The following is a 25,765-nucleotide window of genomic DNA, read 5'->3' as shown; positions in this document are numbered from 1 at the left end:
CCAATTCTTCAGAAATGCCACCAAACGTGGATGCATAATGTAATGCATATTTAGATTGTAAGCTCTTCGGGGCAGGGACTCCTTTTCATAAATGTTACGTTTATGTCTGAAGCACTTCTTCCCATTATGTGTTATTTGTATTACTTGTTATTTATATGATTAGGCCACATGTATTACTGCTGTGAAGCGCTATGTACATAAATGACGCTATATAAATATAGATATACTGTACATACATACATAATGTACCAGCTCAGAAAAGAAAGTGTTTATGCAACATCACATAAGCATCACCTGAGTTACGATAAGCATGCCTGACAAACCAGTTAGTCTGAAGATTATGATAAGCGCATCACAGTGTTAATGTAACAGATGCTATAACATTCTTCATTTCATTGTAATGATGGGGGTTACACAAATATACTCACAAAGTAACACCTTATTGACAGTCATGCTCAATTAATTAAATAAATGTAGCTGGATCCCTGTAACTAATATGTCATCAAAATTCTTAAAAAGTCCAGCACAAGTAAGCATACCAAAATATTTACTCCATTTTAAGTGAAGTAGAGTAGAGTTCTAAACAAGAGATGTGTTCACAGAAATGTAATTACCAAGAACCAAGATGTTGTGCTTAATACATAGGGCTCTATTTATGAAAGGCAAAATGTTGTCACAAAGTCGTTATTTTGTTGCCACCTGTGCTGAAAAATAACTGCGCCAGGCAGCGTCTGTGTATTATTCTTAGTTGCGCCCTTTTCGGTTATGTCTGCGCCTGCTTGCCACAAGATGAGGGATTTATGGAGTAAGTAGCAGGATTTGCGTTTCTGCATAGTAAACGTTTTGCATAAATATTCCTGTCAAAGAAGGGTGTAGTCTTGCTGGATGTGGGCATCATTTGCTAATGGTAATTAATGTAAAGGGAGGATGGCTGAGAGCTGGACTATCATGCATCCAAGGTGTTGAGGGACCTTATAAGTTAGTGTGAGTTTAGGAACATTGAGAACAAACAATACTTTTTGTGTCCACATATTTCAGTGTTAGGCCGCATCCATGGTGTTTGTGACCGCACGCACAGCGCAGTCAAATTGACGTTCCTCTATGAAGTTGTCTTTAGAGCGCGCATGACCAGAGGCGCCGGCGCTCGGGATGTGCGAGGAAACAAATACATTTGTTTACTCGTGCTACAGCCGGGTCAAGTGAGCAGCTGGCCAATGAGGGCGAACCTGCTCCGTGATATCACAGCCACGCTCACAACTCGCCCCCCCCCCTCATTGCGTCCAACTACAGGGCACACATTGCTACAGCCAAGCGTGAAGCCTCTCGCACGGTCGTGCGTGCAAGGACCCACCATCGACCCAGCCATATAAGCAGTTTAGGAATATATGAATAGTTGGGATTAGTTGTAAGTAGAGATGGGTGACATTTTTTGGCGGATTTGAATCCATCAAGGATCAGCCAGTTTCTTTGATTCGCTGATTTTCGTGAATCAATCTAAAAAGGGCGATTCGTCTTTTTCGGGGGGGGGGGGTTTGGGGGTGGGGGGCGTTATCACCGACAATCCAATCCGCGCGCGATTGCTAAAATCCCCCAGCGAATTGTATGCAATGGTGGTTTGGGATTAATCCGCATGGATTGCAACTGGAACAATCCAGCGACGGATTTTACAGCGCGGGACGGATTTTGGATGGAAAGCGCGGGAAATTCCGGGAAACGGATTTTGACCGTTTCGCCCGTATCTGGTTGTAACATTAGGGTTACACAATAGACATGTTTATATGTCCTATCTCAGGGTATGCAGTGGAAGGACGAGTAGGGGTAGCATGGTAATGGGTTACTGGGTGACTACTGTATAACACTCAACTAACTAGCACTCAAAAAGTGTTTTGTTAAGGGCTTATATATCAGGCTTCCCTTGCTGCAAAATAGATGCAAAATGCAGCACAAAATGTGCTAAGGAGAAAAGACTTATTACTCTCAGTTGGATAATTGTCTTTGTTAAATTGGCTTCCGCCAGTTTGACAGCCAGGAGGTTTTGATGGAGAACCCTCCGTGAGTGTTGCATAGACCTGATTTGTGTTACCTAGGTCACCTGACACCTGCTCCATGAAACAAAGGATTTAAGTTTCACACTGCACACAGGACTTTTTTTAAACATCACATTCCTCTTAGCGGGCAGGACAGGTCAGGTCACTACATATTTAAAGCGGTAAACCCCCTCACTTAAACCAAAATGTATTTGTGCAAGATGGGACCCAAGGAGTCCCCCTAAAATGTACTATTCTATTTTCAGCTCCGTCCCCGTCCCCCCAGTTGTTGGGATGCTTAGTTGTAAAGTTACCAGGTTTAAACCTCCATCCAGGGGATACAAAATGGCTGCCAAAGTTTAGCTGGCAGTGTGTATAACCAGACATTAAAAAAAGGTTATGGTGGGTAAAAAACAGTAACAAAAACCCTCCACCATGCAGCAAGTAAAAATACCACTTGTGGCCACATTCGCAAGTCTCAGACTGGTCTGCAACCCCATTGTCTTTCCCCGTTATCGCTCAGCATACAATACTTCCACTGCAGCCAGGGATTCTGGCTAAGGAGACCAGACGCCCCAGTTTTTTTTGGTATTGTGTCCTGCTGTCCTGACGATTTAAAAAAAGTGTGAAAATATGCCTTTTTTCGGTTTCCCGTTGGCACATGCGTGAACGGCCCGCGGCGATCGCCAGTGCACTTCCGGCAACAGCCGATCAAACATGTTTGTCCGGCAAGAGCTGATCCTGCGCATGCCCACACCCATCGCGAATGCGCTGCCGGCAAAAGCCGATTGCGCATGCGCGTCACACGATTGCGCGTGCACGGCATTTTCCCAGTTTATCACTGGGAAAATAGGGTCCATCCTAATTCTGGGTAATGACATGCGAACGTGCACTCTGCGTGTCACTCATTACTTCTTATCCATTCTAATACGAGCCCCTACTGTATAAGCTTGTATGCCTGACATATTACACAGCTTTCTTAGCACAGAATTGGGACCCAGTTTAGAGTCGGCCAGCTGATAACATGAGCACCCGCTGGAAACGACACGGCTGAGAAAAGAATCAGTAGTGCGCTAATTGTCCTCTCCCACAACACCGAGGTTTAGGACTTGTGGAGCATAAAGTGTTTTTGTTTTCAGTGATTAATGTGCTTGTTTCTTTTCATGATTGTTATGATAAACTTTCTGCACTGAACTTCAAGCATTCTTTCTGTAATTATATTACCTCATTTTCTACCTTCCTGTTTCATTTTCGGTACATTTCAAATACATTGCACCCAGTGCCTCAGATTCACAGTGTGATACTAATGTATGTTTACCAGACCTAGATTGCTTTGCCTGATTCATGGTTTCCGGTTTGAAGTGACCTGCGACATTTTGCAAGGTGAGGCTACGTGATTGTGTTTCATATTAAATCAACCCTCACTAACCTCCATGTTGTTTACAGGATCTGTACCTTGGGTCCTCCAGAGCTGTACCGCTCCGTTCCTGAGATACTTACTGGTGAAGTTACCAGTATTACTGTTTGTTTTTGTTTTTTATAGTGGATATAAATGGCCATCCAATAGGAAGCAACAATCGATGATGTGGCAGCTTCCTATTGGCCTGAGATTTGGCAGCCATTTTATTACCCCTATGGGAAATTTAAAACCGGTAACTAAGTATGTATCTCTGGAATCGAGGGGTCTCCTGAGCTGAAAATGGGGGTTTACTTGGCTCAGGGCCAGGGGACATCTGGTGCTCACCCTGTAAAAACGGGGGCTAAAAAATAACCATAAAAACATACATACAGTACTAATTATCTATTCTTATTTGCTTCTGGAGAGGTGGAAAGAAAGGTACGTTAAACATAGGTGTACAAAAAAGACAGGGTGGGAGATCAGATGATCTCAGAAGATACAGAGAGGGTTCATTGAGGAGAAAGGTAGTTATTCTCTCAATAACAACAGTGACTGTCATTACTGTAGCAATTTCTAACAGCCATTTACATGAATGCCCATTAATGATCATGACTGTTGTTTTTTAACAAGTAACTCCTAAATAGATAATTCAAGATAGAGCGAGACTGTAAGACTGCTATATTAAAGCTGCAGTTAAATCTGCCGTTTAAAAAAAAAAAAAAATACATTCCCAGATTTGCAGATTGATCTGTTCTCCTGTAATCAATCGCTTGCTCCGGGTTATTTAATTCAGTTTTTGCACAGTATTCTGGGCAATGTAGTCCTGGAATATCATGTAACTGGGCAGTTACTAGATACAATTGGTTCACTGCTAGAGAGAGGGCGGGTCTCAAGAGCCAGAGCCTATCAGAAGGGGGCTGTCACTTTGGAAATGCTTCCTACATTAGAAACATTAAAAATGTCTTTAAAACATTTAATTTTTAATTTTTTAAATGCTACAAGTATTTTCTCATAGTACAGAATTGATTTATTTAAAAAAACGCACATGTAGAATATTGCTTGAACTGCTGCTTTAAACAGCCAGTGGAAAGGTTACGCCTGCCCCTGCCTATAAAATTGTGATATACCATCCATTAGCAAACAGGATTCCAAGTAAACTTCCTCACCGGCTCCTTATCCTTAGGCCGAGTCCATAGAAGGACAGGCCGTGCTGAGGCGTGCGGACGCTCCGCGCTGAGCCCCTACATCCTCAATGAGGATGCCTTGAGAGGGGGCTCACGCGAGCGTCCGGAGGCGTGCTGAGGAGTTGGAGGTTTCAGCCGAGCGCCAAGCTGTTTTTCAGCGCGCTGTCGGCTGAAAACCTCCAATCCCAGCACAGCAGTGTCGACGTCACTCCCGCTGTCTCGTCTGTATGGGCATGAAATCGCGTCAGCGCGGTTTGGATCGCCTCACCCCTCTATGGCCCGGGCCTTAGTCTCCATATGACCATTCCGCACAGTCTTTGCTGAAACTAAATAACACTTCATGTTATTTGGGAAACCTTGTGAAAAGACGGTAAATCAGGAACAAGAGGTGCAGATTCCCTTTCATAACTGCACAAATGCTAGAGATTTGCTTTGGCGAGTTCTCTATCTCCTATCCAGCAAAAGTCCTATTTCAGGGTCTGGCCTTAAAAAGACTTGGCAAAACTGTGAATTCTCAGTGAAAATGTGGAATTTTTGCTCATTTTAAGCAACGCAATAAGAAAAAAATCTGTAAAGCCAAAATAGCAAACCACTTGCAAGGAATTATTTCTGTAGTTTAAAGCTGCAGTTCAAGCAATATCCTACGTGTGGTTTGTTTTTCAAATAAATAAGTTCTGTACTATGAGAAAACACCTGTAGCCTTTAAAAAAAAAAAACCCTCTAAATGACACTTTTAATGTTTTATAATGTATTTTTTGTTTCTATAGCAACCATTTACAAAGTCACATCCCCTTCCTCTTCTGAAACAGGCTCTGGCACACCCCTTTTTGAGCCCTGCCCTCTCTCTAGCAGTGGACCAATTGTATCTAGTGACTGCCTGGTCACATGAACTTCACCACAGAACTTTGCATCTTTGGTCCTCTTCTGCTGCACTGACAGCCATTTAGTGAACCCCCAGCCAAATCTTTGCCAATCGATCACAGGAGAATGGATCGATCAGCAATTTAGCAAATTACTGATCATTGTGGGATTGTATTGATGCCCATATTAAAAGAAAAAAAATAATAATAAATTAATTAATTAAAACGGCAGCTTGGACTTGTTCTTTAACCTCTCCCTTGCTATAGTTATTTGTTTTCAGGTCCCTCTGCTAAGGAGGGTGTTGAAGCAAAACACTCACAGTTGCTCTTTCTTTTTCTGACCTATCTTTATATTTTGTATTTATTACAGGTTTTCGAGCCTATTTTTATCCCTCGGTTCTAGAGCTATGTAGCGGTCAAGTTAACAGTGTTTAAACTCTGTCCAGGGAAGACAAAAGGGTCAGCAAAACCCAGGCCAATAAGAAGCTGCAATGTCATAGTGTACGACTTCCTATTGGATGGCCAGTTAAATACCCTCAGGAAACACCGGTAACTTCAGCGATAAGTGTATCTGGAACCAGGCAGTCTTTAGAGCTAAAAATAGCATGGTAACTTAACATGACAATAAGTCTATTCCAAGGACAGCCAACTCCAACCCTCTAGGGCCACTGACAGGTCAGGTTTAAAGGATATCTCTGCTTCAGCACAGGTGACTCAGTTGAAGACTGAGCAACTGATTGTGCCACCTGTGCTGAAGCAGAGATATCCTTAAAACCTGGCCCTTTGGTTTCCCTTGAGGTCTGGAGTTGGCCACTCCTGGTCAATTCTAATGAGATAACTAACAACCATATTTGTTTTGTATCTAATTAGCTTTGTGATTTGGCATTAACCTCTTGGAACATAACGCCCGTCACTGATTTTGATAACATGATGTTATGAGCCCTGATTTAACAGAGCTTTGTGGATCTGGGTCTATAAGAGGTGTGGTTATATGGCACAATATAATGTATGGGGTTGACTTACTTCATGCACTTATACTTGGGTGTATAAATGTCCTGTAGTTATTCACCTAGACATTTTTTTTTGTAAGCGTTAGATCTGAGCTGATATTGACCTATTCTGCCTAAGAGAGATTTTGGAAGTATATAGAGCTCAATACATATTTCTTACATCTTTAAGATACTCAAAGTTTATTTAAAAATGTTTCAACCACACATTAAATAGGTTATCGTGGGTTAAAAGTAGCAACAATCCTCCACCATACAGTGTACAGCAAATACAAATATTGTTTGTAAGCACATTCACATGTCTCACACAGGTCTGCAGCCCTCCCTCTCCCCATTATCTCCTAGCATACAGCGATTCCACTGCAGCCAGGGATTATGGGAAATGACATGCAAATGAGCACACAGTGTCAACTTTTGCTTCAAATCCATTTTAACATGGAGCCCTATAAGCATATGCCTGCCGCATTACACATCTTTTCAGCACAGCCTGGGCTAGAACGTTTAGGTGATAAAAGCAGATAATGTATACTTGGGGGCATCAAGCAAAGAAATAATAATTACAAAGACATTAAAGATGTTTCTTAAACGTGATGTCAAAGTTAAGGGGCATACAAGCTAAATGATTGAGTGAGTATAACATGTTTGATTCCTTATAGTTTAGACATATTTCCTGTATGTCAACCCGTCTGTCATAACAGGAAGGTTTTGCTACGTGAAATAAAGACAAGTGGCAACAAATGTTGCAAATCATTTGGTTTTACTGCAGCAAGGTCATGAAATAACATGCACGTCCTTTTCTAGAACAAATGCCATGTAATTACCTGCCTGCAGCACATCTCGCTTCTACAGACACCCCAACACCCAGATCTATTTAAAACGCAGTCACACTCTTGGGTGTGTCCTGTATCTGAATTCTGTACAGTATGTGGTACTGAGTCCTTTCTAACCACAGGCACAGCCTTAGCTCGGGAAAATCCATTCCTGGCACTGCTGCGTCTGTGTGCAGAATGTGGGATGTAGGTGTGACTGTGCATAGTCACAGTTTTAAGGACAAGAGCATTTTTGAAGTGAAACTTCTTTCGTGGCAGTGCCATCCACAAAAATCTCATAGGGAAAAAAACTGAAAATTGTCACGAAAATAATAACGGAAGTAAACAGGAAGTGACGTCATTGTAGGGAAGTCCACGGTGAATACAAATCCCAGCAGCCCCTGCTACAGCTGACAGGCACTGCACTTCAGTCTCTGTATGCGGTCTCCTACAAGATAAAAGATACACACACACATATACACACACACACACATTTATATATATATATATATATATATATATATATATATATATATATATACAGTGTTCGACAAATCTATACATTTGCTCGCCCCGGGCGAGTGGATTTAACCCCCGGCGAGTGGATTTAACTCCCGGGCGAGTAAATATTGGCCCAAGCAGCACACGTTTGGTACTAGGTGGCGAGTAGATTTTTTTGTGTGGCGCGTAGATTTTTTGGTGATTTGTCAACCACTGTGTGTGTGTATATATATATATATATATATATATATATATATATATATATATATATATATATATATGTATATACTGTATATGTATATACTGTATGTATTTTGATTATTAAGCTCGGCTAACACGGTACAGGTACCTCTACATCTATATACAGTATATATGTAAAGGTATCTGTACCGTGTTAGCCAAGCTTAATAATGAAAAATGAATAGACAATTCCATTCTGTGGCTAACGAAATGATTTTATTTGTGCGAGCTTTCGATATACACTGATGTCTTCTTCCGGCGTTGTTACAATGAATAAAGCAAGCAAGGTCTAACTTAAAAACAGTGTCTCTTGGAATGTTATCGGTGACTGGAACCTATCCCTCCCCCTGTGCTTTATGAGATTTATGACTTGAGGTGTTAAATAGTCCCTGAATTTTAGTGATGTAACAAGTGATGACACAAGAGAACTTTCTTCCCATGAGTGCTAAAGGCCATGCTATATGATTGCACACACAGCTGTCTCTTACACACACACACAAATACTCTATGTAATTCCATCCCTATACTGTATGTATACCAATAGGGACTACATAGTATCTACACACACTTTTAGTATTACAACACCCTTTTACATTTCCACACCTACCCACACCATTGGTATACACTCCCACTCCACACATACCTTTTGTAAAGCGCTGTATACACTGTGGGCGCTTTATAAATTTATATTTACATACATACATACAGCAGGGCCCCTGGTATACGGCGGGTTCCGTTCCAGAGGCCCGCCGTATAGTGAAAATCGGCGGAAAGCGGATCCGGCGATTTTCACTTCTGCGCATGCGCAAACCGGCATATTTGCCATTCTGCGCATGTGCAACCTATGGTATGCGCGCGCAACCTGCGGTCTGTGCATTCACGCCGGGCGCACCCGTCCGTTCTGCGCATGCGCGAATGGAAATCAAAGATGGCGGCCCCCTTCTCGGTGCCGCCGTATAAGCGGAACGCCGGATAACGGAGCGCCGAGAAGCGGGGCCCTGCTGTACATACATGCACACACACTCTAACATCACTAACATTCAGGGACTTTTTATCTATAAAATATTTTATTTATAAAATATTTTACCAGGAAGTAATACATTGAGAGTAACCTCTCATTTTCAAGTATGTTAACACCTCACGTCATAAATCTCATACAGCACAGGGGGAGGGGGAGGTTTCAGTCACTGATAACATTCCAGGATGCACTGTTTGTACGTTAAACCTTGTTTGCTTTGTTCATTGTAACACCGGCGGAAGAAGAGATCAGTGTATCTCGAAAGCTCGCACAAATAAAAGCGTTTCGTTAGCCGACATGCCCCACCCCGAGTGCGCAACTGGCTGGCCACAAATGCCCCGAGCAGAATGAGCGCCAAGCTCGAGAGCCAGCACGCTCTCACTCACCCTCGCGCAGCCTTAAAAAGCAGAGAGGTACCGGCACCCTTTTTGGAGGTCTGTATCTCTGGAAGCAGGGGTTCCCCAGATCTAAAATGAATAGGGTTCAGCTCCAGACACCCCATGCTTTAATCCTATGTAAATAAAATTGCCTGCTTGGATGGTCTCTTTAACATAGGGGCTATATGTTTTATTTAAGGAATACTGTACACATCCAAACACACAAGATTTGTTTCTGTCTGGATTGCTCCTATTAAGATACTTTTATTGTTTTTTAAATCATACTGTATAAACAAAAGATGAGAATGCAATTTGCGGCCTAGTAAGATTATACATTGTAACCGTGTTTACACAGAAGGCTGTTTAATAGCAGAAACCAGCACCAAACTGAGAGTTCGTAAACCTTAACTAATCATTTCCTAAATTGTAAGCTAAGGACTGTGATCTAAATACTACTTTAACATGGTTTTTGTAATGATTATAATTTAATTACACATTTTACAGTCATGAATTAAAAATAAGATGTTTCTGCAAGCACAGTGGGGTGATGGAGACTAAGTGAATTAAGTCTGTAGACATCCATCCATTAGCACATTTTATCTAAATACTTCACTCATATTTATCTTCATTTTCCACTTAAACGTAATTAAAAATGTATGAACACAATCTGACAGATTTGTTTTTGCACAAATATATTTGCTATGTAGACCCTTATTTATGTTTGGTCTACTGAAGAATCAAATGGGCCTGTGTCCTAAGATCATATTTGAATTAGCACTAAATAGTAATACAAACCTTCATAAAATGTGCATCATATTTTTTTTCCAATCTTTTTCGTTTATTGGAGATTTGCAACAAAAATACATACAATAATAGCATGTTGACATTGGCAGTGAAGTCATAGGCACATGACTGCGGATTGTATAAATCGACTCCAGTAAACTGATTTTCTATTTACTTAAAGATGGGTTAAAAGGGGGAGACAAGGGGAGGGTGGAAGATGGGAAAGACAGAGAGAGAAGGGGGATGGCAGGGGGGAAGGTGACTGGGGGGGGGGGGGCATGTGGGATGTGATGGGGCCGTCGTCTCCAATTCTGGTAGTCTCACTGGGTTCATGTTAGAGCTAGGATCTGCAGGATTTGTGGGGGCAACGGGAGGGGGGGGGGGTTATGAGGAGGATGATGAAGGGTGCTGGGGGAGATATGATGATGAGGGGTGCTGGGGGAGATATGATGATGATGATGATGATGAGGTGCTAGGATCTGCAGGATTTGTGGGGGGACGGTGCCCGACAACGGTTCCCAGATTTTGTAGAATTGAGGCATTCTTTTTTTTCAACATGGCTGTGAGTTTTTCTATACTCATGAACATGTTTATTCTATTGACCACTGTACTCTTGGAAGGTGCTTTTACTTGTTTCCAAGCCGCTGCAATTGAGCACCTTGCGGCAGTTAAGATAGAGGAGATCAGCCTTAACATTAGGGAGGGAAGGTCATCTAAAGGTTTACCCAGCAAATATGTCAGAGGGTCCAATGGGATTTCCAGACCTAAAGTCTCGTGGAGAAGCTTCTGGATTCTAGACCAGAACTTCTGGATCTCTGGACATGACCACCAAATATGGGTCATGTCGCCCCCATGACCACATCCCCTCCAGCAAAGGTCTGGGGTAATGGGGAAGATCTGGCTCAGTCTACTCGGGATCTTTTACCAGTGAAATAAGATTTTATAGATGTTTTCTTTAGTTATAGTGCAGATTGACGTTTTGGCTGCTGAATTCCAAATATCCTCCCAGTCTTCCATGTCGACCTGAAGATTAAGGTCAGCCGCCCATTTTTGCATGTAGGTGTGGGCGGGCGGGGGGGGAGTGCCGACTCAATCTCCCTGTATATCCCGGAGATAAGTCCCCTTTGGTATTCGCCCTTGAGGCAGAGGGATTCGAATTTAGTCAGAGCCGGGAGTGCATCATATTTTTAAAGACTTCATACATGTGACACATAATTTGTTGTTTAAATGGAATTTTGACACATTGCAACATATTGAATACCTGATTCATGCTATTAAATTAAAAAGGGATGGTGTTTTATTTTTAATTAAATGATATCTAATATTAGTGGTTATAAATGAGGAGTGTAATATTATTTATAACAGACATACTGTGAAAATAATACATTTTCTAAACTTATATACAGTAATGAAACATCCATTCATAACGATTTTATTCTGCGCTAACACTATTAACAGACTTTTTAGGGTTTACACCCGGTTGAACATGGCAGGTTATTTTTATGCACATGTTTAATTTGGGGGGGGGGGGTTCTTATGGGGAGCACAGAACATTTCTGTGTGGCAAAAATGATAAAGTGACTTTCAATGACATTGGGAATTGAGCCAGGTTCCCCCGATTCAGCATCATTATCAGTCAGTGCCGTTACTCACTGAGCCATTACTCACTGTGCAACTCCTTCACATCAATACTACGCACATTTTTAAATAAAATTTAGTTGCGTCAATTTTGGGCCAAAAAGAGACCTCTGAGACTCTTAGCACATAGGCCTCAAGATGTTACAAAAAACATACAGGAAAAGAAGCTGACAACAAATATTAAAACACAAAAACAAAGAATAAAAAGAAGATGCACCTACTCCTGCATGTCAGTATCTGCTGTGACTGTCCCATACTGCTTGTGAGTTACCATTAATACTTACCAGTCCAAAATACCCCTGTGTGTGTTAGTGCTTCACGTTGCATATTTGACAAAACTTAAAATAAAAAGAGGTTATAACATTTAAATTATGATTTTTCTGCAATGCATTCTCAGGACTAAGTATTGATTCTCAGAACCACAGTGTGATCCAATGTATCCTAAATAACTATGTGGTTTGTTTTTTGTACATCTTGCTTACTTGTATAACCACAATCAGTCGTTGTACACAACAGAGATATGTTTAGTTTCCACTTCACTAACAAAGCCTAATCGGCACAATCCGTCTCGATTTTGTTTCACGTGTAACTGGTTCCTTTATGCACTTTTTGGCTCTACATATATACATGTATTTAGAATAATTCAGACCCCATGTGAATGAAACTCCAATAAAGTCTGTAAGCCACCGATGCTAGGAATAAGTGAGTCAGCCTTTCAACGTGTGAGATTCACTTGAAAAAAGGGAGACTTAAGAGGCTCGTTGATTAGTGAAAGAAGCTATGCTGAAAAGTACAGCTGTGACTGCCTATTCTTTTCACTGTAGCTGATTTTTAAATTAGATTTCAACATAGCCACCACATCACAGCATCTGGCACTCCAGGGGCCCATTAACATAGTAGGTATGCAGGGGTTTTGTAGGGGAGATCGCCTTCAGTGCTCCATAGGTGCTCCACCAGAAGAGGAGGAATCCTCCTCCTCGTCCATTCACCTAATCAGTAAAGATGTGATCGTGTGGTCAGTCATAGGAGCGGTCACATGATCTCAATGTGCCGAAGTGGCTATGGCACCTCCGGCACTCAAAGGGTTAAAGCAAGATATAACCTCGATCTGCTATAACATTTAAACACATCAGGAACAGCATTAAAAGGTGTAATATAAAACTATACATTTCTTCTTACTCAGTGCCTGTATTTCCTTCTGTATTTTGATGGATGAGACAGGGAAAATGGCAGATTCTGGAGCGTAGAGACAAGCCGAGGTGGCTGTTTAACTGACAACAAATGTTACATAGCATTATAATAAATGTGTCCGGTAATTCCTCCATAGCTACTTCTTTAACTACAGACGCTACGATGACATATTGTTAGCCGACTCGTAATCAGCACCAAAGTACCTTTATAAATTAATGTTTACATTCGCCGAGAGATTCCATAATTATTTCCTTCTAAGAAAAACAAACAGAATTTTTTTGGGGGTAGGAGTTTTATTTATTCAAATGCATAGCACTTTCACTGTTGTGTGTCAGTTTGACATTGCAACGTGAGGATTTGTCGAGGAGACTTATCGGTTCCGAAACGTACCTGCCGCCATTCTGTTTATCCATACAACATTGTCTCAAACAGCAACGTAATATTGCACTGCACCATCGCTCAGCCCGTCTTGGCTTATTATGCCACCAAGCTGTCATCATGCTCTGATGAAATGCAGAGCCATTAGCTGTGGAATGTGATGAATGGACGTCTCTGCAGAAGTTGAGGAGATGACAGATATGTGCTATACATCTATGCAAAGATGACATTTCCAAATAATTTAAACATTTTTAAAGACCCTGACTCCCACTCAATAATGCAGTGAAATGACTCTCCTGTGCTGGAGAAGAATTCAACTCCAATCTAATCGAATCTAAGGTCAGAAGAGCATGTTGAATAAGAGATATAAAGAGATGGGCTCCAGGTTCTACAGTTAGTATATATCGCAATATGAATAACTAGGAGTAACATGTGTTATTCTGTTTACTTTGCTTACAGGTCTGTTTGTACCCTGGTCTGCAAATGGACATATTCTTCAGATAAAGGTTGGGATGATAGCTTTTGGAAAGAGATTGGGCTGGAGGATATTCTAGAAGAAAACTATGCAAAAATAGGTGAGTGAAATGTTTTACATTTATAAGGTGAGCTAACAAATGTGACAATGAAGAGCACACACTATTCAACGTTTATGGCCCCAGTTACGTATCTATTTATTTTGCAGTCTGTTTGAAGGTAATAATGAATTAAACCATCCGTGCCTATGGCCATTTGCCATGCTAAATATAAAGATGTTCCCAGATAAGAAACTCTATTTAAAGCATTCAAATGTGGGATTTGCCTGGGTAATCCACATTAATTATTATGTAATTATGATATATAATATAAAAAATATACTGTATATAAAATATATTATTTAACCCTTTAATCGTTTCTTTGAGGAGGTACTGTATGTAGGAATTTAGACCAGGGTAATGCAGTTGATGTGGTCTACTTAGATTTTGCAAAGGCTTTTGATAGGGTTACAACTCGAGGTTTGTGTACAAAATAAAGGAAATTGGACTCAGTAAAAATATTTGCACCTACAGTAGATTGAAAACTGATTGAAGGACAGACAACAGAGAGTTGTCATAAATTGAATTTTTTCAGGCTGGGCCAATGTTGTGAGTAGAGTACCTCAAGGATCGGTACTGGGACCACTGCTATTTAACTTTAGTTTATTAATGACCTTGAGGTTGGTATATTGAGCAAAGTCTCCATCTTCGCTGATGACACTAAATTGTGTAAGGTAGAATCAGAGCCGGATGTAATTTCTCCCCAGAAGGACTTGGATAGACCATAAATATATGGTTATGCATTTGGGAAGCAAGAATGAACAGGCAATTTACAAATTGGATAAATTAGGAGAATCCTTGATGGAGAAGGGTTTAGGAGTGCTTGTACACAGCAGGCTTAGCAATAGTGCCCAAAGTCATGTAGTAGCTGCAAAGGCAAACAAGATCTTATCTTGCATCAAACGGACAATGGATGGAAGGGAAGTAAACATAATGCATTAGTAAGACCACAACTTGAATATGGAGTGCAATTTTGGGCACCACTCCATAGAAAATACATTATGGAACTAGATTAAAGAGCCACCAAATTAATAAAGAGGATGGATAATCTGATTTATGAGGAGAGGCTAGCTAAATTAGATTTATTTACATTAGAAAAGAGGTGTCTAAGAGTGGATATGATAACTATATAGGTGGTCCTCGGTATCGGAAGGTCCGTTTTCCGTCGAATGACTTATCCGACGCCGCATAATACAGTTCGCTGGACGCATTATCTGATGTCGGAACCACTTATCTGACGTCGGAACCGCTTATCCGACGCTCACCGCCACGGATTAACATGGACTCACAATCCGACAGTCCGTTATCCGACGGCAATTTGCGGGACGGATTCCGGCCGATAAGCGAGGACCGTCTGTATATAAATATATTTGGGGACAATACAAGGAACTTTCAAAATAACTATTCACCCTTAAGGTTGGAGGAAAGGAGATTTCACCAGCAACAAAGGAAAGGGTTCTTTACAGTAAGGGCTGTTAAAATGTGGAATTCATAACCCATGGAGACTGTGATGGCAGATACAATAAATATCTTCAAAAAAAGGTTGGACATCCTTTTTAGAAAGGAAAGGTATACAGGCATACCCCGCTTTAAGTACACTCACTTTAAGTACACTCGCGAGTAAGTACATGTCGCCCAATAGGCAAACGGCAGCTCACGCATGCGCCTGTCATCACGTCCTGAACAGCAATACCAGCTCCCTACCTGTACCGAAGCTGTGCGCAAGTGGAGAGACTATAGAGCCTGTTACACATGCGTTATTTACATCGGTTATGCACGTATATAACGATTGCAGTACAGTACATGCATTGATAAGTGGGAAAAGGTAGTGCTTCACTTTAAGTACCTTTTCGCTTTACATACATGCTCCGGTCCCATTGCGTACGTTAATGCGGGGTATGCCTGTACAGGGATATACCAAATAACTAAACATGGGAAGGATTGTTGATCCAGGGAGTAATTTGATTGCTAATATCTGCTTGTGACATTTTAGAAGAGGAGGAGGGGATATATACACAACTGGAGACCCTACTAAATGGAACACTACCATCGATTGTGAATCCGTACTACGGATATGTAAAAATTTAGACTCCATATGATGGATTTTTAGTACCCAACCCGCAGGCGGATTTTGGTGTGGGGATCAGATTTGATCTATAAAATCTGGGAAGGGGTTCGAACCAGTCTGCCTATCTTTAGTGTTAAGTGAGGTAGATTAATTTGGCAACAGCATTTTGAATGGATTGGAGTGGGGGCAGCTGGATGAGAGGAATGCCAACTTGGAGGAGGTTGCAGTATTCAAGGCGGGACATGCTGAGTGAGTGAGAAACGCCTGAGTGAGAGTTAATGCCAGTACCTTGTACTCATTAGGGGGAGAGCTTAAAACAGCTGGAACCACGTCCTTATTTTCCTTTAGTAGCGTTATGTTTGACCACTTTTTATAAAAGTGGATGAGTAGAATTGCTGCAAACAATTGAATGACTTCATTTTAATAAACAATCCACGTTGCAGTAATATGCGAAAGACACAAACGTGGATATGTAAACAGAGAAGGAAATGATAATAGGGAAGTTATATTGCTGGAAACATAACAGACCATCAGCTAAGAATCTCAAATAAATGTTTTAGATCAGCAATAATTTGGTATCCTGTGGTCAAGGCTTTTTTTTGGTCTTCTCCAAAACTGTAACTAGCTGCCTACTTCTATAAGGCTAGACTCAATACATCTATAATATTCCGTTTGTGCATAAATAGATAGCAAGAGCATGGTCAGACGGCATCTTATTCAGTACAGAAAGTCTATATCCTACGCCTTTATATAGTACTGGGCTTTTATATAGTGCCAGCACAATAAATCCCAACTGGAAGCATCTTATGTGATTCGTAAATACCCAAAAGGATTAGAAAGTGAAATCCCCCAAATAACAAACTGTTGATTATAGGTTGGCGAAATGCGTCCCGCACATCAGAGGCTGCGGCTATATAAGGCCTCGGATATAGTACAGGCGCGCATGACAGAGCGCATGACGTCCCGCGCGCCTGTACTAGAAGTGATCCGTGGCCTGTACGATTGCGCGACAGGGGGCGTGGCAAGGGCATGCCGTGGGGGGGGGGGGCGTGCCCGTGACTTCACGAGCGGTTCGCCCTCATTAGCTGAACCGCGTACGTGACCCGGCCGCCGCGCGGCAAATTTAAACATTTGTCTCGCGAAGTGTCAGTTGTCTCGTCGCGCTCGCTCTCTATGGCCATGCGCATTGCCTTCTGGCATTTTTATATTCGCGCGCGTGACGACGCTCGTGCCGTCACTTTAACTATGGACGCAGCCTTAGGGAGAATGCTGTATCTGTAGTTACAGGCGCGCGGTCTCTGTTTGGCTTTTTTTTTTACTCGTTCTTTCTTGCTGTTTGGTATTAGGATGGTGCTTGTAGTCTCAAATTAGTTTTATGGGAATATTTTGAATTGTTTTTGTGACATTGAGTTAATAATTGTTATTTTCTCCCACAAATGTAATTATCACATTTTATGTGGGCCTGAAATAATGTACTTTTGTCCGCTCAGCAGCGACAGTCAGGGTCAAAGAGAGCAATCAGTCCTGCTAAACATAGATCTCCACCCTAAATCTCTGTGTTTCACTCCTGTTTACGTTAGACATACTTAATCCCTGTAGAGCCAGACTCCCTACAAACTATGGCACTGTAATAGCACTGATACTGACGGGGTTAATCTTGGTCATCCAAGGTGCAGTCACAATCATACCATTATTTAGCTTACAGTCACTCTGTGTATACTCATTTGTGTTTTTGTTTTTTTTTTTAATATGGAAGGAAAGAAGGGAACCATAGCAGAAAAAAATCGTAATAGAAATCTGCACACATGTAAAATAACAAACTGCCACTCTTGGTGGAGAAATATTTCTGAAGTTAATTATTTATGAAGTGTCAAAGAGGACACAATGCAGCATTTATGTTGTAGAGTTCAACAGCATCCAGAAGCTGTTTGCATTGCTTGCTAACAAACAATGTGTCAACTCTTCAAAAAAGGTGACTTGAATGGGAAGGGGCAGCATTAGTTTCTTACGTTTTCCCCGGTTTCTTCATTAAAGAGGTAGAAAGATAGAATTTAGGGTCAGATAAGAACCCCCTGGCCTATTGTAAAACCTCAGAACCTATTTCGTCCTTAACGTTCTTTCATATTTCGGGGTTAGCCCTATGTCCAGCCCAGTTTTTTAATTCCTTGACGGTATTATTTGTTGGGATGCTACACCACAAATCCACCACCCTCCCGAAGAAGTACGTCTCCTATTTCCCTGCCACCGCCCAGCTTTAGATCATGATATAACGCTTCTCTTTTCCTGGAATGTGCTTTCCTCTGGTAATTTGTTGAAAACCTTTATATATTTGAAAGTTTCTGTCGTATACCCCCTCACCCTTCTCTCTTCCAAGCTATACGTATTGAGGTCCTTTAGCTTTCCTGATAGATCGGTGGTGCGCAAACTTTTCCCCCTGTGCCCCCCCCCCCCGCCTGCTCTCCCCCACTGCTCGCATCCCCTCTCTTACCTTGGCTCTGGTGGCGGGGTCATTCCATGCTGCATTGCCATGGCGATGCGTCACCCAAATCCAAGGTAAGGGAATTTATAGAGGCCTTGCTCAGTCCCCCGGCACTTAATTTAAATGCCTTGGGGAAGAGCACAGGGCCTCTGTAAGCGCCACGCCCCCTTGGAAAATCTCGCCCCCTCTCCCCGTTTACGCACCCCTGAGGTAGACCATGGGCCATTTTAGTGGCTCTTCTTTGCACACTCTAATTTATTGATGACCTTCTGGAGATAAGAAGCCTATGTACATCATATTACAAACTTTCAAAAAATGTGCTTCATATGTATGAAAACTTAATATGACACATCATTTGTTGATAGAAATTGAATTTGACACATTGTGTTGTGTTGAATACCTGACTGATACACTTGTCTCTCCTGCTTGGTGCTTTTCACATCTGCTTACTGGCCTAACCTGATATAGGTGCAGTAGGGTGGGAGGATAAAGTGGAGGAGCATATTTGTATGCACTTTTATGGTTTGGTTTATCTCTCGGTATCCAGTTTTTTTTTACCTCCATCTGGCGGTTTTACACAGACCCAGGGAATGCCCCTGTAGGAGATGTCAGCAGAGGTAATGACAGGAGACTTGTGGTTTGGAGAAATAAAGAAGACCCAGTAGCATGCATTCTCTAGACCAGCGGTGCGCAAACTGGGGGGCGCGAGACTGCCGGCGGGGGGGGGGGGGGGCGCGGGGTTTACAGAGGCCCCGCGCGCTTCCCGAAGGCACTTAAATTAAGTGCCGGGGGAGCTGCAGGGCCTCTATAAACCTTTACTTACCTAGGCTCCGGCGGCTTCCTTCAAAATGACGCAGCGAGGTCATATGATGTCACGTTGCTATGGCAACGTGACGTCATGACGCCGGAGCGCAGGTAAGTGGGGGTTAGGTGGGCACGGGAGTGAGGGGACCGCCGGCAGGGGGGCGCAGGGAAAAAAGTTTGCGCCCCCCTGCTCTAGACAGTCTAAAGTATGAGAATTTACACAATAGTGTAATAGTACAGTACGTTAGTGTGCAGAGACAAGTTGTAGAAACGGCACCATTGTGTAATACTGTGTTGGGATTTACTAAGTGTTCCCAGAAAGTAAACTGAATGCAATATTAAAGCTGCAGTTCATGCAATATCCTGCATGTGTGTTTTTTTAAATAAATCAGTTCTGTAGTAAGAAAAAATACTTTTAGCATTTTCTGTTTTAAAAAAAAACAACTTTGAAAGACCAATTTTCTTGTATTCTATTTTAACAAGCATGCTTGTTCCTATAGCAACGATTTACATTCCCCATATTTAAAGATGTCGCCAAACTTTGCCAATCAATAGACGGAGAACGAATTGACCGGCAGCTATGCAGTTTTTTAGGCAAGTAGAGATTGCCCACATGAAACTATTGAAGTAAAAAAAAAAAAAATAAATAAAAAAAAATAAACGGAAGCCTGAACTGCAGCTTTAATGGATTAAAAACTAAAATTTATTGGTGTAAACAAAAAAGATAAAATAAATGGGGCAGATTAAAAACACACAGAGAAGCACCATGTCTGGTGTAAATAAAGGCCACCACAGAGTATCAGGCTAATCTAGGTATGTGGTCAGGAAACCAACACTTTTAGGTTGCAGCTGTGCCCCAAGACAACCACAGCTAGTGGATAGTCTGAATAGGAGGGAGAGTAATGTCCAGTATGCCTCTATTCAGTTAGAGAAAAAGCCTGTTGGTGAACAGAAACTCGGAAGTTCAGTGTTGAGGTTGCGCTGCCTTGCTTAAGAGGTCTGTGAACTAGTCAAGCCCAGCCCGAACCAAAATACACTGCTGTGTATTTTCTGTTGCCCCTGTGATATTGAACAACATTTTTTTTTAAAAATCAGTTTTATTCTTTGTAGTATGGAGCAAATATACCTCCATAAAGACGGATTAAAAATATTTCCAAGTATACCACATCATCTCTAGATAATGTTAATACACCAATATGCCCTTTTTTACCTATTGATGTTTTTTCCAGAATTGTAACCGGGGTGTCCTATGGGGCTGAACCGCAATATTTATATCTCCCCACTTCCCAAAATGTCTAGTTTCTGGTCTTTCCTCCCTTTTAGGGAAATCAAAATGGAAGCCAAATTGTGCGGGCCCTGCAAGCCAATAGGAAGCCAAATTGTCATTGGGGGTATGATGTAGTTTATTTCCTATTGGATGGACGTTTAAATGTCCATGAGAGAACACTGGTAACTAAACTGGTGAGTATTTCGGGAACCGGTCGATAGCACAATCGACCTCCAGAGGGCCCCCGAGTTTGAATTCTGTAAAGAATATGGACAGGACTGCTGCTTTAAGAGTGATTGCAGTAGACAATTATAGTTTTTTGATTGATTTAGCATGATTGGAACTAAATGATCCTCTGAAGGGTAAATATTGCCCCCACACCTTGGCTTCCTACTGGCACAATCTTTTAAAAACCAGGAAGTGCACTGGCAGCTAAAACTGTAAGTATCTTGTGAATCGGGGCCCCTCAGCTGCAGGTCAAGCAATTCAGATCCATAGCACCCACTAGTTCCAATCAACATCAATTTTGGGCAGGGTTGTAGCTTCAATCCCCAAAACTGCATACATGTTGTATGATTGTAGTCATTTTTTTTTGCAGTAGTTATTTTGTCTAAAGTTGGGATGAAAATCCTTCACGTACTCATTTTGCTGACGTTTTTTGCATAATAACAGCAACATAGTTAGTCAGACCTTGCTGAGCCCTGCAAGGACCTGCCAGTAATGAAGAAAGTGCCAGGAGAACCTCTTCCATTTTCAATGTCTCTTTCATCTACAGCCATACATAAAAACTAACACAAATGCAAACATGATTTCAATTACACAAGCAGTGTGGGTCTGCAAACTTCTCAACCGCGGGTTTAACCAGGTACATTTTCACGAAGCATTTTCCTTATGACTGTAGTCTTGTATTGGACATTACTGACCTTTCATTTAGTTACGTGACCTTTTATTCTCTTTTGTAGTGGGCTGCTCTGTCATTGATTGGAAACCCTTTACAGAAACTCAGATCTCTTTGAAATGTAACAGTTCAGAACATTTATGAAACACCCAAGTGCATTTCGATGATATCATGTTCGATTACCTCCAGCAAACCATGAATCATACATTTTCTATGTTACATTTGTGTTTTTGTTTAACGTTTTGTCCTTTTGCTGGGGTAACAGTTCTGTACTTTTGCTTTACAATTGCTGTACATTTTATCAGGTTATGAATCCATGAGAATTTTTTTTATTGTTTTTTTTGTTTGTTTTATCTCTGACCGTCGTAAAAAATTCATCACCCATTTTTATTTTTTATTTATCTTCCTGAAACCTATTTCACACGAAGCTTTGCCGTAATAATATTAATGATGATGATATTTCGAGGACACTTGTTTTACGTTAAATAACTGATTTAAACTAGAAATAATTGTTAGTATGTTGCCCCGCACATTTTCAGCAATGTATAGAAGCTGCATTTCATGTTAAGAACAGAAAAACAAGAACAATCATTTGTTTTAGCTTAATTTCATACCAACCAATAAATTTTCCCATCGATTAAAACATTTTAAAAATATATATTTTTGCCACTAAATGACAAATTGAATTGCAAGAGCTATCTGCCACTTGTTCACAAAACTACACTTTCCAACCAGTAGGGGCATATTAACTAAGCAGACCTACTCCATAAGGCTGCGCTCATAGTCCTTGCTACGGCGACGGCGTGACATCATCCGTCGCTGTTCTAGCAGAGATTTTTGCTTATAGTGTTAGAGACAAGAGACGGCGACTGGGGGGCATGGCAGGGGTGTGGCCGTGAGCGGTTCGCCCTTATTGGCTGAACAGCTCACGGCCACGTGGCCGCTGACGTCAAGCTGCGGTCGCTGAAAAATCTATTTTCATTGACTTCCAGCGATCGCGACCAAGCCGTTGCTCCGTCATGCCGTTGCGTTGCTCCTACTATAGGCACACACGATGGATTCAATGCATTTGTTTTGACACAACGTCGCGTCCCCAGGACTATAAGCGCGGCCTAAGACACATGTAAGTGCCATGGGACATTTTACATCTCCACGGTCCAGATTCAGTGAAGTGTTCTAAGCTTTCGCATTCCTTTACTCCCACGGTGTGCTATAATTTAGCTCCTTTTGTGGATCTGGACCAAAGAAGTAAATAGATTGTAATGTGTCTTATGGAATAGCAGCGCTTAGCATATATAATATGTCATGGCGCCTAGAGATAGGCAAAAACGTTTGGCCGGGTTTGGATCCGCAGCGGGCCGGTCGGTTCCTTTGGTCTGGGGAATTCAGCAGATCAATCTGAACAAGAGCGCATCGCGTTGTGCGGATTTAAAAATCATTATTACCAATACACTCAGCGGATTCCGCAGCCCGCGGACGGATATGTAGAATTGTTAAGAGTACGCCAACGGATTGCTGAATCCACGGATTGGATTCTACAAATCCGTCCACGGGTTGTATCCAGCGGCGGCGGCTTTTTACACCGTGAAATGGATTTTGGGGGTAACATCAGCGAAAATCTGAGAAATGTATTTGGGTGGATTTGCGTATCTCTATTCGCTCCCAAAATTAACTTTGAGTTAAACATGTCATAAGCACGTTTGGCTGGGCACAGTACAGTAGGGGTGCGCAAACTTGACCCTGCGACCCCCTGCCCGCTCAGCCCCAGTGCTCGTGCCCCCGCTACCTGGTATCCAACGTCACATGACGAAGCGAGGTCATGAGACATCATGTCACATGACCCCGTGGCCGCCACGTTGCCATGGCAACGCATCGCCCGAAGCCATCGGAGAGAAGGTAAATGATTTGCAGAGGCCTCGCGCGGTGCCCCGGTATTTAAATGTTTTGGGGAAGAGCGCAGGACCTCTGTAACCGCCGCGCTCCCACAAAATATTCTCACGCCGGTGCCCACCCCTGCAGTACAGTATTCCCCATTTTGGTTTAAAAAAAAAAAAAATACTTCAGTGATTTCTAAACTATTTTAGTTTTAGGGATTTCCCCTGCGTCTCAGAGACACTGTGGTTGTCATTTCCTTCCGCAGAATGTCCTGTTTGTCTCATCCTCACTATTTATAGGCGTTCAGCCTCAAGTAAAGTCAGTGACATCATAACGCTGGAATTAAAGCTATATCTGGGTCATTTTGTCATTTCTCTATCCCACACAGCACGGATCTTGTTTGAGGTTCAGGGAAGTTGAGATAATGCCTTTTCCACAAGCAAGGAAAACATCATTTGTGGATTCAATTGTACTTTTAGTTTTGTATGGAGCATCGGGATTCAATTAAATTGTTGACACTGAAGGGATTATTTACTAATTACTCATTATAATAGGACAGGGGGTGGCTAACTCCAGTCCTCAAGGGCAACCAACAGGTCAGGTTTTCAGGATATCCCTGCGTCCGCACAGATGGCTCAATCAGTCCCTGCTTCAGCACTGGTGGCTCAATCAGTGGCTCAGTCTTCGACGACTGAGTCTCTGATTGAGCCACCTGTGCTGAAGCAGGGATATCCTGAAAACCTGACCTGTTGGTGGCCCTTGAGGACTGGAGTCTGCTCCCCCCTGCACTATGTTGTGAGTGTGTGACTTGCAGGAGAGTAAAATATCCTTACTTCAGACAGACAGGGAGATCTGTTCAGAGACCCCCACCCTACCGGTTTCGTCTGTGAAAGACTTCATCTGGGGCATGATGCCCCAGATGAAGTCTTTCACAGACGAAACCGGTAGGGTGAGGGTAGTAAATGACTTCATTAAGGAACACATTCCCTTCTCAGGGAACCTGAATTCTTCAAATGAGAACACCTTTACTACCAATATGCATTCCTCTACTATTCTTTCCATAATAATAATAATAATACATTTTTCCTATATAGCGCTTTTCTCCCAATAGGACTCAAAGCGCTTCACCATTACAGATTTGATACGCCGTACATAGTATTTTTTTTTTGTTTAGTTATTAACAGACCGTCCCTGCCTAGATGAGCTTACAATGTGTGCTTTTGGTGCCCGGTTGCACGTATAAGCACCACAGCCCTTGTTATTTATTTGAGGAATTAACCTAAATCTGTGCAATTCCCAGGTCATAATTCATTAAGCTCAGATAAGGGGTATCTGAACTTGATCCAATGTTAAATACCATTGACTTGAATAACAGTTAAAGTGGGATCAAGCTCTGATACCCCATATTGGAGCTTATTGAATCTCCCACTCCGAGTTCTACTGATAAAGAGAAATGTCTGAGAAGCAAAATCACCCAGAGAGACTTAGAATTCCCCAGACAGTAGATATTTTTGTGAAGATATGACAGCACTTTCACTTGAAATAATGCCCCTATTCTGGCCCACACTTCATTTCTAGTGAGGAGGGCTTGCCATTAAGTGGAGGAGTGTAGCTAATAAACTAGAAGAATATTGAACATATCACAGAAAAACAGGTTAAGGAAAGGTTTACATTCACCAGGAAACAAATTAATGTTTGTACTGAAAGGTATATTCTATCATCTAATTTGAATCTACTGCAAGCAGTGGCTTCCAGTTCTTGAAAATAGTAAAACCTGTATTAATAGATAGATTTATCTTTATATTATTTTATTAAAGGAGCAATTCATGCATATATCCTACATGTTTTTTTTTTTTTTAAATCAGTTCTGTAGTATTAGATGCCATTTTTAATGTGTTTTAATATACTGAGCATCCTTTAAATTCTATAGCAGGTTTAGCCCACCTCCCCAGCAGTGGAAGATCTTTGTATTATGGTCCAGTTTGCGATAATTTTTTGCCAATATTCCCAGCAGTTTGAGCTGCAAACTGTAATAGTAGATAATGTTACTTAGTAACATAAGAATACATTGTAGCTGCTGAGTTACACTGACTGAAGGATTGAAATTGAAAGGCAGACAGTTAGTGAACCAAGAGAAGCAGGATCTTTGCTGCTCGATCACGGGAGAGCAAATCGATCGGCAGCGTAGGTAATTAGGTTTCAATAAAGGTAATCAAAGGCTGCATATATTAAAAAAAATGTTTTTGATTTAAAGTGCAGTGCGGACTGCCTCTCTAAGGCATTGCTTCACAAGTACTTCATAGCTTACGGGCTCCACCTATTGTTCAGTGGAAGTGTTATTAAGACCTGACCTATGCAGTCACGTGTGTAAGTAACCTCACACTACTCAT

The 25,765-nt window shown here is 41.7% G+C and overlaps 1 protein-coding gene across 1 annotated transcript in view; it reads left to right on the top strand.

Moving 5' to 3' along the window:
* Window positions 1-25,765, top strand: part of FGGY (FGGY carbohydrate kinase domain containing) — a 174,883-nt gene that overhangs the window by 41,738 nt on the left and 107,380 nt on the right. Inside the window, exon 6 of the mRNA XM_075616008.1 lies at window positions 13,872-13,987. Coding sequence (XP_075472123.1) covers window positions 13,872-13,987 — 116 coding nt within the window. The remainder of the gene's footprint in view (window positions 1-13,871; window positions 13,988-25,765) is intronic.

Source organism: Ascaphus truei, chromosome 10 (genome assembly GCF_040206685.1).
Source record: "Ascaphus truei isolate aAscTru1 chromosome 10, aAscTru1.hap1, whole genome shotgun sequence".
NCBI classification, from domain to species: domain Eukaryota; kingdom Metazoa; phylum Chordata; class Amphibia; order Anura; family Ascaphidae; genus Ascaphus; species Ascaphus truei.
The sequence above is the reverse complement of the archived record's forward strand: the minus strand, read 5'-3'. Positions and strand labels throughout refer to the sequence as shown.